Source organism: Hermetia illucens, chromosome 5 (assembly GCF_905115235.1).
Source record: "Hermetia illucens chromosome 5, iHerIll2.2.curated.20191125, whole genome shotgun sequence".
Classification (NCBI taxonomy): domain Eukaryota; kingdom Metazoa; phylum Arthropoda; class Insecta; order Diptera; family Stratiomyidae; genus Hermetia; species Hermetia illucens.
The window spans coordinates 54,968,357-54,981,331 of NC_051853.1; the positions used below are offsets into that span (position 1 = coordinate 54,968,357).

The window sequence follows — 12,975 nt, forward strand, 5'->3', positions numbered from 1 at the left end:
GTTGAAGTGTACGCTAATGATACAATTTGCGCCCGCGGTGACAATTAATGTTAAAATCAATTTCAAGGGACAACTGGACTATGCCTATGAGAAGGTGGCAAATACCAGTGTATCATTAGCGCGGTTGATGTCTAACATTGGAGTGTCCAAGATACAGTCGCAGATTACTTGCGCCGGAGTGTTTCGCTTTACACTATTATACGTGACACCAGTTTGGAAGGAAGCACTAGTGTATGAGAGAAATCGGCACTTAGAGTATGCAGCGCCTTCAGAACAATATCAGACAGCCTAGCCTATATTATTGCGGAAATGATCCCGATGGACATTATGGCAAGTTAGGCACGCTGTCTGTACGAGAAAAGGAGAATGAAACCACCTGAAAAGGATGCAGAATACCGAAAGGTGGCAAGGCGAGAGTCGCTGGAAAAGTGGCAACAACGGTGGGATGACTCGCAGAGGTATCGCTGGACTTATAATTTTATTCCCCGTATTGAGGAGTAGGTCCAGCGACGACACGGCGAGATTAACTACCATCTGAAAATTAACATAAACCCGCAGAACATCGTCGGGCAAATGCGGAGGGAAACTGGTTTGGTCGCTTAACGTGTAATCCTCCCCGCGAAGTAATGCTTTAGGGCGGTTCGGAAATCAGATTTTCCTCTTTTTCTCGGCAAGATGAATATCGAGGTGTGTAAGGCTTCATCCTGCTGACTTATTGGTAAAACCTGCGCTCCTGGTGCAGTTGCAGTTTTTCCGTCTGTGAAGTCGCTTCTCAGCTCGACGAAGTTCGTGATAAGTCTCCGCGTGTGCCCGCGTTCTTTTAGAATGCAACATTACTCGGTATGCGGCATTCTTCCGTCAAACCAGCCGTTCCGACTTTTCTTGCGGCTGGGGCCAAGTATCTTTGTGGCCGTATCACTGATAACGTTCTTCAGGTGATTGTGAAGATCATGCGTTGATTTGTTGTTTAAAAGCCAATAACGACAGGTTTCATTTTTTGGCTGACTAAGAAACCTACTCCGATCACATGGTTTACTGGATGGCCGCTATAATATATGGTGTAACGGCTCTTTTCCTGGGAACCGGTCCCTATTCATCGCATCTCTTGTTACATCAGCCTTATATTGAGACAGGGTATCGGCTAGCTGGTCAGCAGCATTCGTTCTGTACAGGGAGCGCACGTTCCATGAGAAAATGCGCAAATCGTTAATCCGTTGTCGTTGCCGGATTCGTCGTTGTACGTTCCATCCTGTCCGAGGCTCCTTGTGTGGCTTCGTAACATCGGTTTCCCGTGTAGAGTTGTCAGCCCCACCCAACCACCAACCTGGAGGAACATTTGGTACATTTTGTCCTGCTTTTAGGCGCGGGAGACTCACCATCATCCTTCTCCGTATACAGCTTTTCATTAAGAAAGTGCTCCCAGCGATGACCACCTGGAGGTGAAGATAGGGTTTAGAGCTGTTGGTATTGGTTCAGCAGGTGTTTCCCAGATTTTATGTTTCGCCCTGGGACCTATACTACGCTTTGAAGTGCAAGTCACCAAAAAAGTAGCAGCATTGGTGGAAGATTCGTAGCGTAAATATTCACGGGGCCGTATATTCGTGTATCAAATAGTGGCACGCCATGGCGAAATGAACTACGACCTGACTGAACTTTTGAATGTACATGGCGATTACAGGGCCCCATTATGTGGGACCATTCTTCTGTTGCGACTTCACAGACGGAAAAAGGAAGCCTGGGAGAACCAACAAGTCTGTGAACTAGAAAAGTACAGGGAGCAACCGCACCAGGCGCGGAAGTTTTACCAACAAGTCAGCAGGATGAAGCCTTATACACCTCGATGCTCATCCTGCCGAGACAAAGAGGGAAATCTGATTTCCGACAGAATGGGCATATTAGAGCGATGGGTTGAGTACTTTGATGAGCTACTGAACAACCAGAACATCGGCGAGTTGGAGGTCCCGCCAACTGAAGACGACGGACAAATACTGCCACCACCAAGTTTAGGAGAAACAGTCCGTGCAATTAATCGGCTAAAAAATCATAAGTCGCCAGGAGCCGATGGAATTACAGCCGAATTGGTTAAATATGTAGGCGACCAGTTACACCAAGTGGTTCATCAACTTGTGCTCAAGGTATGGGACAGCGAGTCCTGACGATTGGCAACGAGGCGTAATCTGTCTCATACATAAAAAGGGAGATATCACACAGTGCAGCAATTATAGAGGTATCACGTTGCTGAGTACCATCTATAAGATATTCTCCACTATCTTGCTAGGCCGGATAGCCCCATACGCCCAGAACATCATTGGACCATACCAAAGAGGCTTCACTCCGGGCAAATCAGCAGCAGATCAAATTTTCTCTCTCCGGCAGGCGATTGAAAAACTGTTGGAATATGAACAACAGTTGCACCATCTGTTCATCGACTTTAAAGCCGCCTATGATAGCATAGCCAGGGTAAAACTGTACACGGCCATGGGAGAATTCGGTATCCCGACGAAATTAATAAGACTGACTAGGCTGACCCTGACCAATGTGCGAGGCCAGATAAAAGCAGCAGGATCACTCTCAAGACCATTCGACATCAACAACGGTCTACGACAAGGGGATGCGCTATCATGCGTCCTCTTTAACCGAAAGTGATCCGTGATGCTGAGGTGAATGCAAGAGGTACGATCCTCTTCAAGTCCACCCAACTACTGGCCTATGCTGACGATATCGACGTCATGGGAAAAACCACCCGAGACGTACAAACTGCCTTCATCCAGATCGAGCAGGCGGCACTAGGCGCGAAATCTTGGGTTGCACATCAATGAAGGCAACCAACAACATCAAACCGCACTGGTCAAACACAAACACGAACAAGAATAAGGATAGGAGAATACAACTTTGAGACCGTTAGGGTCGAAAATCATAACCGATAACAACTACGATGATGAAATCCGTGCACGGTTGTTGTCAGCCAACAGAGCCTATTTCAGCTTACAAAGACTGTTCCGCTCGAAACGTCTCACCATAGGGTCAAAGCTCTTATTGTACAAGACTATGATCTTGCCAGTCCTCATGTATTCCTCGGAAACTTGGGTTCTTAGCAAGAAAAATTGCGAACTCTTGGCCGCGTTCGAGAGAAGAATCCTCCGAAGAATTTTTGGCCCCCTACATGAGGATGGACGATTCCGTAGTCTACATAATGACGACATCTATGAGCGATACCATGACCGTCCGGTTGTGGATAAAATCCGGCTCAATAGGTTACGGTGGGCGGGTCACTTAATCCGTATGGATGAAGATGATCCCACCCGGAAAGTCTATAAGGGCAATATCTATGGTAGGAAAAGAAGACGAGGCAGACCCTGCCTAAGATGGAGCGATGGCGTGGGCCAGGACGCCAGACAGCTTTTGGGGATATCGAATTGGTGGACCTCGGCGCAAAACCGGGATGTCTGGAGTTTCTTATTAAGGCAGGCCTAGACCGGATACCGATTGTTGCGCCGTTGATGATGATGATGATTCTTCTGTTGCCATAAAAACTCAGAGAATGTAATGTGGCGGAATGAGCAACGTGCGTGTCGGATACACGCAAGTGTGAATCATGGTGGCCATGACATCGAAAAACAATTTTTCACAAACAGTTGGAGACATACGAGCGGAGGAGTTGGGGAGATGCTTTGAATTTCATCTTGGCCTCGCAAATATTATCAAGGAGATCCTTATGTCGGAGGAGTAAAAACGCAACGGTGCTAGAGCAATTTATTTCTTGACTTTAACGATGCACTAAGAGATAATACGCTGAGGATTAGTATTGTCCTCATTTGACTCAGGTACTCATTTACAGTTGAGTTGATCAGGAGAGAAGAGAGTGGTTTCAGTAACTATAAATCCATCTATTATTAAAGAGTAACTAGATAGTAGACGTATTATAATAACTATCACTTAAATAGAAGTGTAAATTAATTTTTGTATAAAACAAAATTTTAAAAGTCACTCCTTTTGAAATCAGCCCCAAATAATTGTTTATTTTTTCAAATTCTCCTGCGTAGTATGCGTAATGTCCGATAATTTCGTCTTCCGTTTTACTTCGGTGATTCCGAATATATATAGAGTGATTCAGCGAAACATATTTATAGGAATAGCCGATCCCTTTCATTCCAGTTGGATAGTTACCCTCACAATACAAAAATCTTAAGTGCGGCACATGCAAGTAACGCACGGGTAATTCCTTATGAAAAGATACAAATACAGCCAGTCGCCCTGCGCATCATAATATTTACGAGTACTGCAGTTCCCACATTAACCAGACTTATATAGGTATAAAAGCTAGGGATGAATTAGTATCCGAAAGTTGTTTAATCGTTCAATTTGTTTAACTGTGGAAGGGAAGTTTTGACCATGGAAATAAAATCAAAGTTCATCTCAATTTTATTCTTTATCGCGATCTCGAAAATAAGTCAACTAATTTCTTCGGGAGTTCCAATTGACCACAATGACGTCAAAGTAGATCCTATCGCCAATGCAATCACTATAACGATTGGGAAGTTTGATTTGAATACTGTGGACTTCATTATGGGGACCATTGAACTCTTCAGATCTTCAAACCAATACAAAATACTGAACGAAGTACTCGACAATATCGTGGCTACCGTGCCTGTCCGTATTTCCGATTTTAACAATATCCAGAAAGTGGAACAACGCAATCACAATGTGCTCCTGGTCAAGGACTACGGATCTGTTCAAAACATTCTGAATGCCATGAACAGCTCTCGCTTCAATTTTGAAGGATTTTTCGTCATCGCATTTTCAGAACCGATGAAACGATCCGAGGAAATTTCTGAGAAAATATTTTCTCAATTCTACGATCTGTACATTCTGAACGTTATCATTCTTTCGAAGGACGTGAACTCACCTGACATTGTGGACCTTTACACATATTTCCCTTTCACAGCCTCTCGTTGTCACAACGTAGCTCCGTTTTTATATAACCGATTTGTGAACGGAGCACTGGAACAGGAAAAGGATATTTTTCCAGATAAAGTTACAAATTTCCATCAATGCCTCTTCCGGGTTGTGTGCTGGAATTATCCCCCTCTTATGGATTTAACCAATTTTCGGGGATCTAAGATTCATCCAGAGGGTGTCGACGGAAACATGTTACGGATTCTGGCAGAAAGACTCAACTTTACTTGGAGTTTTCTAGTGAGAAAGGCAGACCAGGACCGAGGGGTTATTTTTGAGAATGGTACATCAACTGGAAGCATGAAAATAGTAAGTAATTTATTTTCAAGTGATAAGGGTCTATATGTATATGAAAATGACTAAAAAATCAACCAGAATTAAAATCTTTCAGATTATTGAAGGAGACGGAAATTTTTCATTATGTGGAGTTGCACTTACATATGAGCGCTCTCAAGCTTTGACGGGCGGTTACACTTACTTCGTTACGGGACTCGTTTTCGCACTACGGCCTGAAAAACTTTATTCCTCCTTATATAGAATATTCTTCCCATTCAGCCTGGAAATTTGGTTCTTCCTTGCATTCTTCTTTTTGACTGCATCCATTATTTTAACCCTGTTCAAAATCGTTAAGAAAAACTACAGAGCCATACTGCTTGGCAGGGGAAACCATTCACCGTTCCTCCAAATGCTGGGATTAGCACTAGGAAACCCAGTGGCATTTGTTCCAAACTATAATTTTGCAAGGACTTTATTCATATTATGGATAATTACCACATCAGTTCTAAGGACATCGTATCAAGGTGTGTTGTTCGATTTCCTTCAGAAGAAAGAATATAGACAGTCACCTAACACTATAAAAGAGATGATTGATTCAGGACACATTCCATATCTTCCCCCTGCCGTGGAATACTTTGCCTTCTCCGTAATAAAAAATGGCACGTAAGTAAGGTGTTGCAATATATCCATTGCTGCAATCATCAAATCCTTTGTAATCTTCCGAATTTCATTTTCATTCTAGACACCAACATATAATTGGGAACGTCTTTCAGTATTACGACCGCCTCTACGATCCTAACTACAAAGGGATTATATTATATCCAGAGGTTTCTCTTCAATACTATAACAGTCTGAATTGGTCCAGACCTGCGTTACGAAAGTTGCCGGAAAAGGTGTCCTTCTTACCAATTAGTATTCTTTTTAAGAAAAATTCTTTTTTGAAGCAGCCTTTCGACAAGGTAATTTGGCAGATTTTGGATAGTGGCTTAATTGATTTTTGGAATTCAAAAATGCTGAACCGAACAAGAAAAGTTTCTAGATTTAATATGAATGAACCTCCAAAAATTACCATGGAAGACTTGGAAGGCTGTTACAGGTTTTGTTCTTTCCTACTTTTATTGGGTTTCACGGTTTTCGCAGCTGAGATGTTATCATTACGGGTTCCGCGACTCAGGAGGCTGTTGGAGTTTTATACAGAATAAGAAAACCAGTGCATGTTGAGTTATGACAACTTCTTGATATTTAAACAAACTTTATTGCATTACACTTGAAACTGGATTAAATATGTGTCCACTTTTTGAAATTGTTTACTTATGCATTTTTACTCATTCTTTCACTCACTCAATTACTTGGTCTTCAAAGTATTAGGTTGTTGCACATGAAATGGCCGATTTGGTACTAAAATTTGAAATGACTGTAAAGCTTACAAAAAATTTATTTAATTAATCAAAATAGGTGCCAGTCGATTCTAAACACTTCCCCCAACAAGATACAAGAGCATGTATGTCAGTTTCATAGAAGTCCAATTTTCAGGGGTTGATAAACTCGTCGAAGGCAATTTTGATGACCTCTTCACTCCTCAATTGTTATTCTGCTAAAAAATGATCCAAATGCTTAAAAGAGTGGTAGTCGGTTGGCGAAAGGTCCGGGGAATATGGTGGATGAGGCAAAGTCTCATACCACAATTCGTTTAAATTTTAAACCGTTATTCTGGATACATAAGGTCGTGCATTGTCTTGAAGGAGTATCATACCATCTCTGTTAATTAATTTCGGCCGTTGAATACTCAATTTTTGGTGCATTTCCTCGAGTTGAGCACAGTATTTCTGTGCATTTATCGTTTCTCCAGGTGCCAAAAAAGAATAGTGGACAAACCCAGCTGTAGACCAAACAATCCCCATTACCTTCTTCGGATGGAGGCTTGGTTTCGGCATATGCTTCGGTGGAACATCAGCATCTAGGCATTGCACTGATCGGCGACGATTGTCGTATAATATCCACTTTTCATCACATGTCGCTATTCTGTGCAAAAAGGGATCGCTTCTGTTGCGGGAGAGTAAAGAACTGCAAATTTCCAGTCGAAGCGCCATGTTTTGCTCCGTAAGGGCATGCGGAACCCATTTGTCTATTTTTTTTTCACATTTCCAAGTTGTTGCAAGTGTCGGGAAACTATCGAATAATGTACGCCCACCTTCTCTGCAATGTCTCCCGTGTGTCGGATTCGACTAGCAAACGCTGCTCTTCGTTGCCAATTGATAGTCCTGGATGTCCACGCAACTCACTTTAAAGATTTACCGCCGCGCGGATCATTCGCTTACCGTATCAGCTTCAAATGCGCTGTTAATGTTCCTGGTCGCCTTCGCTGCTTTATGACCGAATTTGAACTCATTCAGAAAAAATATTCGTTTTTGGCTCTTTTCCTTCCTTTTTTCGTTTTTATTCACTGTTATCACAACGATGATCAAAACTGAAATGACTCCTTTATTAAATGTAGAAGTGTTTATATTGTACTTCATTATCGGACAACAACGGCGCCAACTGGTGATGGTTTGATACAGCAAAATCGCAACTAACTATACTTTATTGCCAAATCGGCCATTTCATATGCAACAACTTAATATAATAATCAATTAATTAATCCGCCCCAGCCTGTCCTAAGCCAGGTTATGAGTGGAAGAGGAGTGGATAGCCTCAGTCTGAATGGCTACAGGCTACCCTACCGTCTCTGGGTGCAGATAAGGAAAGCGTAAGAATTTTTGTGGTCTTACAGATTACTCACTGGGGAAACCGTCACCGCACCTAGCAAATCGATATAAAATCATCATCATCGTGGCACTACAGCCCGACGTCGCGTGGGGCCCTGGCCGTCTGGACCATTGTCGTCCAATTATCTCAATCACGTGACTGTATCCTCAAACTTGGAAGTCCAGTAGTTTCTCGACGTCCGTACTTCTACCGTGTATTCGGTCTTCCTAGTAGTCTCGGTTCGTCAACACCTAGTCCGTTGATAACCTTTCTAGGCATGCGATTCGCTCATTCCTTCGACATTCGTTAAACATGCCCTGCCCACTGAAGGCGTTGTAGTTTAATGAATCTCGAGACCTTTAGCTCACCATACAGTTCATACAACTCTTAGTTGTACCGGATGCGCCATCCATCACGGTCGCGAACTGCTCCGAAAATTTGCCGAAGGACTTTACTTTCGAATGTGTTTAGTAAATTTTCGAACGCTTGGGTTAAGGTCCAGGTTCCGCACTCATAGCATAACGCTGGTCGTATGATGGTTTTGTATACCAGGAGCTTCGTGTTTCGATTTCATGATAGGAAGAGCCAAGAAGAAAGTCGCTAGCTGTATCAGTCGTTTGACCTCGTCAGTCTCATTGTCGTCCTTTGACGAGCTGTCCACGAATTCGATCCTGAGGTTCTCTTCGTTCCAGCTCGAATGAGCTGGAGTCCTACTTCTTGATTGTATCGTTATTTTCGTTTTGTCCTCATTGATGCGTAGCCCACTTTCTTTCGCAAAAGTCTGTGTCAACTTAATGAGTAGCGTCCTGCTGGTGTTGGTATCAATTGTTCGGATAGCGCATTCGAATGCTAGGTTGAAGAGCATCAGCGCCAGTCCGTCGCCCGGCTTCAAGTATGTATTTCAAAAGGGTCAGTCAACCTGATCCTGTGAGATTGAGTTCGTCATAGTCGTCTTCGTCAGCCGTACTAGTTTAGCTCCTATACCAAATGGCAACATTATATTGTAGAATACTCCACGATCTATACTGTCACTACCAAAAATGAAAACAAGAGGAAGCTTAAAGTCGGGCATGGCTACCCGCCGGAAGTGGTCTTATTAGATGACTGGGACGGGCTACTGTAATAGACAGCATGGCACCGAAACCGCGAATTGTGGAGCAACTCGTCGCTTAGGCGCCACGATAATCAGGAACAATACTCCGTCTGCTGCTACCATTTTACCACGTTCTGTGGCAACCGCGTAAGCAGGTTCGTATAGGCAACCGATGACGTGTACTGAGGAAATGAAGCTCTTTATCATACCGTCTTCCTACAAAATAACAAATGCGGAGCATCTACGATGTCATTCCGCACATTCCTGGTGCGCTAAGGTGCCAAGGAAGTGGACAATACAACACCAATTAGCCAAGTAGAACCTCGACGTGGCGGTACTAAGAAATGCCATATTCACATTGAGTTCCTGGTCGTGATGCAGAAGTCGACCGCTCCAGAGCCTTCGGCGATCAAACCCGAGTCTCCATGGAACTCATATGAAGCGCCTTTGGTCACAAAGCCTCACCAGAGGTTATGCGGTTGCATGAGAACCAGGACAGCCGAGTTCATTTGTCTCAATTCCTGGGGCATAGGTTATCGTACTGATTATTTGCGGTTGGGGTTACGTCCACATTGCAGACAGAGTCCTTCGGGTTTCAAACATGGAGTAGCGCTGTACAATTCAAATTACCGAACTTTTATGTTTGGAAGAAGCTTTTGATAGGTCTTACATATACCATTATGCATGCTAGACCTGCACTCAGCATAAATTGGTACCATTGGGTGGAGGGGGGGTGATAGTGGTCACAAAATAAACCCTTGCCTTAAGAAGACCGTGCGTTTAGGAGGACATGGCGGGTACTTACGTAAAATCATCAGGACGCACCTCGTCTTGCGTTTCCCGCAACACGCACAAGTGACTGCGCGGCGGGCTGCAGGCCAATGCCGCTTCATTACTCAGAGTCGCACAATCCTGTCCGGGGAGAACGTTTTCGGCATTAGTTTATCAGGGCAGTGATGGCCAGGACACGGTGGGGCAGAGTCGACATCATAGACAATCCGTGCTGCGCTGCAGGCAATAGTTTCAGTACTCGTCGAAGCACTCCTTTTCATCGTCAGCAAAACTCTCCGCTGAGGTTGGGGACGAATTCCACAAAACGTGTATAGAGTTCTCGGAAATGGACCCTTCGCAAAGACCACGTATTCCCAGGCTCCTGCATCTCCAGCCATTCCGAGAATTCTATTTCAAATCAGTGGGTAGTTCGGGCCCAATTTTGTCTGATATATCGCTACTGCAACTGAAATCAATTGTGTACTGTGGTGTAATATCGGCTGTCAGGTTGCACGGTCAGAAGATTCGCTTTCGTTTTATTGTTTTGAGTGGCTGATGAGATCCACCATGGAAAATTCGTCTGGATCGCCAGCGTAACTTATTAAGTCAGTACATCAGACAGGTGAAAAATAAAGTGCAGAGTAGTGTTGACACCCGTGGTTGAAATTCTGGACACACCAAAGTAGCAATTTTCTTGTCATATTCAGTCGGTTACAACGGTGTAAGGTAGGTATGAGGTAGGTATGCGAAGAACCAACGGAAATTTTTCAAATTACCCAATGGATCCGAGCAGAGCGTCCACACAGTGCAGTTTTCTGCAACGGGAGCAAAACAATTTTGGGAAGAACTCTGCGTGATACCCGCCTAGCATGCTGAGCATGCTGAGTGGATTGCCCCCGAAGAGACTCACCGTGCCACTATCAGTTGAGTTTTTTGAATTTTACCAAGAGAAGGTACGACGAGTCATAAACAGAATTTCTGGTATAAAGAATTCACCAGAATATATTTCATAGTCAGTTAGCATATAGCATAAACTAGGTTATCAGTTAGTCGGAGGAACTGTGGCAATTGCATACCGTCTCCCTAAAAGGACAAGGTGCAAGACTCCGCAGACATTGGTTCGAAACTACTTAAGTTTTTGCAGCAGTCATGGAAGGGTGGTATACCAATCAGTGCATTCATCTGAGGGTACCAATTCCTCAGAGCCTATCCATCAATGGAGGGCATCTTCCACGAGGATAAATTAAATCCAATTTGGTTTTGCATGGCTACTGAATGATCATAGAGGGCATGGTTTTGCAGTTGCTAAGAGCTAACACACTCGATGTACTTACATTACATCAAGTTGTATGCTGGCACTGATGAACTTAGAAGTGTGTTGCGAATAGTATACATGTTCAGCCTTGATATTTAGATAGAAATTGGTTTAGACAAATTTCAAATCCAAGCCACTCGTAAAGGCCATCACGAGCCGCATGAAAGACATAGCATTGGTAACCTCCATACCCAAGCTATGACCAAAACAGATTTTTACAAATATCTAGGAACTCTGCAAAAAAACCAATCTGGAAATTGTCCTGCAATAGATCCAGACTGCCTTACCAAAGTTCCAAATGCATCACTCATTCAGCCGTAGTGTGGATGAATCTTTCTAATATCGGAATCAGGACGTGGTCAACGTTGCGACCCAGCATCACCTGATCGGCTGATAATGAAAGAGCGCCTGGAGGACTACAAAAACAAACTGTGCGTAGTTCAGTGTTAATGACGTTGGACCATCGAATTCCTGGCTGCACTGTTATGGCACAAGGGATACATGGACAGGGATAATGCTGCATGTGAGGTGATCCATTAAAACCTTACATACAAGCATGGGCTGATCAGGGCAATGGTGTCCGTTGTGCCAACATGAACGGCAAGTACTACTTGATAGTTCTACTTGCTGTATATATTGGTACCATCAAATTTTGATTTTCCCAAAATAGGAACATTGAACGGAAATACGTGGAGAAGAAGTTGAACTTCCAGCCACAGGATCTTGAATTTAAACGAATTTGGCATTTCGAGGGCGTGGTTTTAGTTCCCGTAATACTGTCAGCTACAGTCATTGAACCCAAATCCATCACGCCTCCCTTGATATCCTGGGACTCTCACACAATCTGATTCAAACCATGCCAAAAGACACCATTCTGTAAGCCTCTACGTCGTTGCCAGGAGTTTTTGACGGATTTTCCCGTTGATGTATCACAGGCCACCATCACCAAGCCCCTAAATATTTTTTAAACAATAGGTGAATTCCGGAGCCTGCCGAGATTGCGGTAACCCGGAAGTTAATTAATAATATATTCGCCGTTACTGCTTACGAGCTACTATCGTCTTTTGACAACTTTGTTGTTCCTGGTCCGCCAATAATTATTCGGTCTGTTGTCGAAGAAATTGTTTTGTCAGTTTTTGAGGTCCTATTCGTTGTCAACGACAACGCTTCTCATTTTGTTTGACAAGGGGCAAAAAACACCCAAATCTGCGGTGGCAGGATCTGAAGAGCATGAAGTTGAAGAAGAGCGTGGCTTTGAAGATCTGTGCAACATGGGGCCTAGCATTGTCGTGAAAAAGAGTGATTTGACTATTGGCGGTTAAGCCTCTTCAGCTGAGTTGTGTAAGCTAAAGCCGTTTGTTGGCGATGCTGTTGCTTTCAATCATCTCTCAATGCAATAGACCCTTTCAGTTGCACCAAACTCAAATCATTGCCTTCTTCGGACAGAGGCCTCTTTTTACTCTCAGCTTTGGCGTTTCTGCTGGAGCCACATATTCTTTTATTCACCTCATTTTGACGCATAGGTATCGTTTCTCATCCCCCATCGTAATGAATGAATTAAGCGAGCCAATTCCATATTGTTGATTCAACTATGATTCCAGCGTCAGGCCCGAAGCCAGGGACATGAAATTCTTAATCATAGTTTTGTGTGTCCGGACCCTACATGGAACGCACTTTTTCATTAACGTCGATTACAGGATATAACAACCGGAGAGGACATATTTTCCAGTTTCTCTTGGATTCCGATTTACTCCTCAAAGACAGTAGCTACAAACCCGCATTTTTGACTTCCAATAGATACTTGTTCCTCGTAAAACAA

General features: G+C 43.5%; 1 protein-coding gene across 1 annotated transcript; it reads left to right on the top strand.

The window, feature by feature from the left end:
• The first annotated feature begins 4,392 nt into the window (after positions 1 to 4,392).
• LOC119658090 lies at positions 4,393 to 6,434 on the top strand. The gene is made up of 3 exons (XM_038065354.1): positions 4,393 to 5,265; positions 5,348 to 5,895; positions 5,975 to 6,434. Exons 1-3 carry the CDS (start codon positions 4,393 to 4,395, stop codon positions 6,432 to 6,434), a joined length of 1,881 nt encoding a protein of 626 aa, XP_037921282.1.
• Positions 6,435 to 12,975: the final 6,541 nt, after the last annotated feature.